Source organism: Protopterus annectens, chromosome 6.part0 (assembly GCF_019279795.1).
Source record: "Protopterus annectens isolate FY-2018-M chromosome 6.part0, PAN1.0, whole genome shotgun sequence".
NCBI lineage: Eukaryota > Metazoa > Chordata > Ceratodontiformes > Protopteridae > Protopterus > Protopterus annectens.
The window spans coordinates 1,077,540,202-1,077,544,126 of NC_056737.1; the positions used below are offsets into that span (position 1 = coordinate 1,077,540,202).

The 3,925-nt window shown below is 42.1% G+C and overlaps 1 protein-coding gene across 1 annotated transcript in view; it reads left to right on the forward strand.

The window, feature by feature from the left end:
• The first annotated feature begins 2,559 nt into the window (after nucleotides 1-2,559).
• Nucleotides 2,560-3,925, forward strand: part of PSMC1 (proteasome 26S subunit, ATPase 1) — a 561,132-nt gene continuing 559,766 nt past the window's right edge. Inside the window, exon 1 of the mRNA XM_044074701.1 lies at nucleotides 2,560-2,628. Coding sequence (XP_043930636.1) covers nucleotides 2,626-2,628 — 3 coding nt within the window. The 5' untranslated portion in view covers nucleotides 2,560-2,625. The remainder of the gene's footprint in view (nucleotides 2,629-3,925) is intronic.

Below are 3,925 nucleotides of genomic sequence, written 5' to 3' on the forward strand. Positions count from 1 at the left end.
TGCCAACTGGCTCACGGACAGAACCCACATGGTGAGAATTGCGGGAACTAGGTCCGACTCTAAACTGTTTACAAGTGGCATTCCCCAGGGCTCAGTCCTAGGACCCCTCCTGTTCGGCATATACTTCTCAGAGGTACAGGCAAGCACAGGAGGACTATGGCTGACCAAGTTCGCAGACAACTGCAAACTAGGAGCTATAATTGACTCTCCAGCTGACACAGACATCCTCCAAAAGGGTCTCACTAAGACAGATACCTGGTGTCAAAATCATGGCCTCAAGCTAAATGCCAAAAAGTGCATAGTCATCCCTTTTGGAAAAAACAAAGTACCCGCAAACTACCACATAGGTGGTAGTCCCCTAAATACGGAAGACGTAATAAGGGATCTGGGGACCCAAGTAAATAGTAATCTCACATTTGATAATCACACTGCCAAAGTGGTTAGAACATCCTTCTACGTGGCCCACCTAATCACAAAAGGGTTCGCATCCAGATCAAAAGTGGTGATTGCGCCCCTCTACTCATCACTCATCAGACCCATCATAGAGTACAACGCCCCATTTGAGATGTACACTGCAAGACACCTGCAACAGCTGGAAAGGCCACAGAAGTATCTTACCAAGAGGATCACTGGCCTCAAACAGATGCCCTATGCCGCTCGACTGAAGAAACTCCAGCTGTACTCTGTTGCATACCGCCTACTCAGAGGTGATCTCTGCCTGACATACAAGGCCATGTCCAACCGAGAATTGATGGATATGCTCCACCTAAAGAAAACCTTATCCTCTCGAGTCACACGCTCTAGGGATCTAAACCTCACCACAACAATAAATAGGAAGTGCTGGAAGGATAGATTCCTGCCCCAGAGACTTCCCATGTTTTGGAACAAGATTCCAATCTACATTAGGCAGAGCTCCTCGCTAACACTTTTCAAAAGAAACCTTGACGAGTGGATGGGAAACAGTTTACCCCAGGGATCACTTCAATGGCTCTGTTGGACAGAGGCACAGGGAACTAATCTAAGGGGGCGGCGAAAGCCAACACATTCTGGCTAGGCTTATAAATGCATTTGGGCAGATAGCCTAGACCCTACCTATGAACCGATTTCTTCCCGGGTCTCTGCTGAAAACTGGCTTTGCTCCATGTCGGCCTTTCCTGGTTAATAAATGTTTTGTATTATTTTTGAAGACTGTAATAAGTCCATAGGTAGGTACTAGGCTACTGGCCCTAGGGCCTATGTAAGCCTAGAGAAAAAGGTACCGCTGGCTTTCGCCACCCAAGAAAATGATTTTCCTGTGCCCTTGTTGAGCAGAGCCACAGAGGTGATGTCCGGGATGAATTTCCCATTTCCCATCCAATCAAGATTTTCTTGAAGAGTGCTAATAAGGAGCTTTGTTTGATATAGATGGGTAGTTTGTTCCAGAGTATGAGAAGTCTCTGGGACAGGAATCTAGCCCTCCAGCATGTTCTGTTTATTGTGGTGACAAGGTTTAGGTCCCTAGAGCATGTAGGTCGGAGAGATTGGGATTTCTTTAAATGGAGCATGTCCAACAGCTCTGGGTTTGACATAGCTTTGTATGTTAGGCAGAGATTGCCTCTGAGTAGCCAATATGTGATGGAGTAAAGCTGGAGTTTTTTGAGACAGTCTGCGTAGGACATCTGTTTGAAGCCGGTAATCCTTTGTGAGGTATTTCTGTGGCCTTTCCAGTTGCTGTAGATGTCTTGTGAGGTGCATACCAAAAGGGGCGTCGTACTCTATAATGGATCTAATGAGTTACGAGTAGAGGGGAAACAATGACCTCTTTTTTCCTGGATGAAAAACCTTTTGTGATGAGGTGTGCCACGTAGAAGGATTCCCTGACTACTGTGGCGATGTGATTATCAAAGGACAGACTACTGTCCATCTGTGTGTGTCCCAAGGTCTGTTATCACACTTTCGGTGTTAGTAGACTACCACCTACGCAGTAGTTCATGGGTACAGAGTTTTTACCAAAGGGGATGACAATGCACTTTTTGACACTGAGCTAAAACTAACTATTGTTCTTAAAAATATTTTGTAATACTTATCTCTTCGATGCTCCCCACTACATAGTCGGACTTTTTTCCGGTAATCAGATGTCAATAAATAAAACCATCCATCAACAACCTTTTTCCCAACATGGGGTCTGATTGCCACTGCAACAGTAACGTCCTGAGTCAAGGTTTACACCGCCGAGTGACTAGCCCTGCCGCCGTATCAACTGTTAATAAGTAAATAATAATAGCGACAATAATTAAAAGCACACTTTCACTTCAGAAAATGCACTGATTCACATTCTTTTATTCCGTCTCGTTCTCAAATTAATGCTACTAATATTTTAGAAATCGCCTATTAAGATTTCTAGATTACTCTCAAAGAGGGAAATTACGACCATTACTTTCTTCTAATTACGACCATTATAAAAATGTGTCAGTGTGAGAGAGAACGTGTGCGTGCGTATTACAGACCAAAACAGGGTCGCCCCGCCCCCTCTACATGTTTGTGTTTGCGTTTTCTTTTGTGCGCCCATTCCTTAAGTTAGACCTAATACGGCTACTGTAATGTGACGTATACTGTTAGTGACAACTAGGGTGCATAGACAGGAGTATGGTGAGTATGTAAACTTGTATGATTGTTGTAAAATTATCTTGGTTGATATTTCTTCTTTTATAAGGTAGGGTCAAGTTATTTTCGGAACGCAGGTAGATGCTATTCCTTTATGTTTATTGATTAATTTCTGACTTAGAAGATCGCTGTTTATAACTGAACGGTTTTGTCTACTCATTGCCCAACCCCCACTTTAAGGTTCCAATTGTTGGTGAAAAAGACCGTCTTTTTCTATTTTTTTTGTAATCAGGAACTTATTAGTAATGTCATTTTCCATTAGTCATATTTGCAGTACAAGTGAATGGTAAACGTTGATTAAGAGCAACCCCTTTACTTCACTTCTTAACACTTTTCAGTGTATAGTACTTATCCCTCAGCTGTCACTGATTATTTTTCTAGAAGTCCTTGATTATGGCTTAAAGTGTTGCCCCTCTTCTTGTGAAATCTTTGTTTACGTGACAAAACAGCGATGGTTATAATGAGTTGATAATGACGTATTATAGTAATCAAATTAAAGCTATCTCATTTTTCTTATTCTTCTGAAAATGCAGGCTAGAGCAGGCCGTATAACTCAGCACTGTAATAAAGTGTCATTGATGTATGTGTTTTGCCCTCGATTTGGAGGGCTAAAGTGGTACAGATCTCCAAATCGGTATGAAAATTGTGCCAGCCCTAACAGGTTGGTGTTTTCATTATGAAGTACTTCGTTTTTTTCCTTTGAAATGGCATCAGAATTAACTTTGTTTAGGACTATAAACCTGATCTGCAACATCATCAGAACAGTTTGGAGGGACAGGTATAATATGTAGAGGATACTGCTGCTGTGGAACCACGTAACAAAGTTCATCCCTGTCCCTTTTAAAACACAAGGTAGATGTATGGATATGAAACAGAAAATATACCCTAGAAGTGCTCTCTGTACATCTAATAGGTTCATTGGAGGTTAATATAGCCTTAGGACCTTTACAAACTTAGCCATGTAATACCTCTGTTCCCAAATTGACCATTGTTAGATGGTTTGATTGATTCAAGACCAAATCTGTGATCAGTACCGGCTGCCCCTGTCCATGAGAGACATGGGTGCCACCCCATGGGTGAATTTACAGTCTCCCATCAAGTTCAGGTTGCAGTTAAATTGGGTCATCGAGGAGCTCTGCTTAAGGTGAATTGGGTGTTTATTAGTATATTGGCAGTCTTGGACAGATGCAGCTCACAAATGCTTTATTCCATGCATGAGTTCCTTCATGTTATCTGTGGTAGGATCCATTTGTTCTCATTAGAGATAATATATAATTATCGA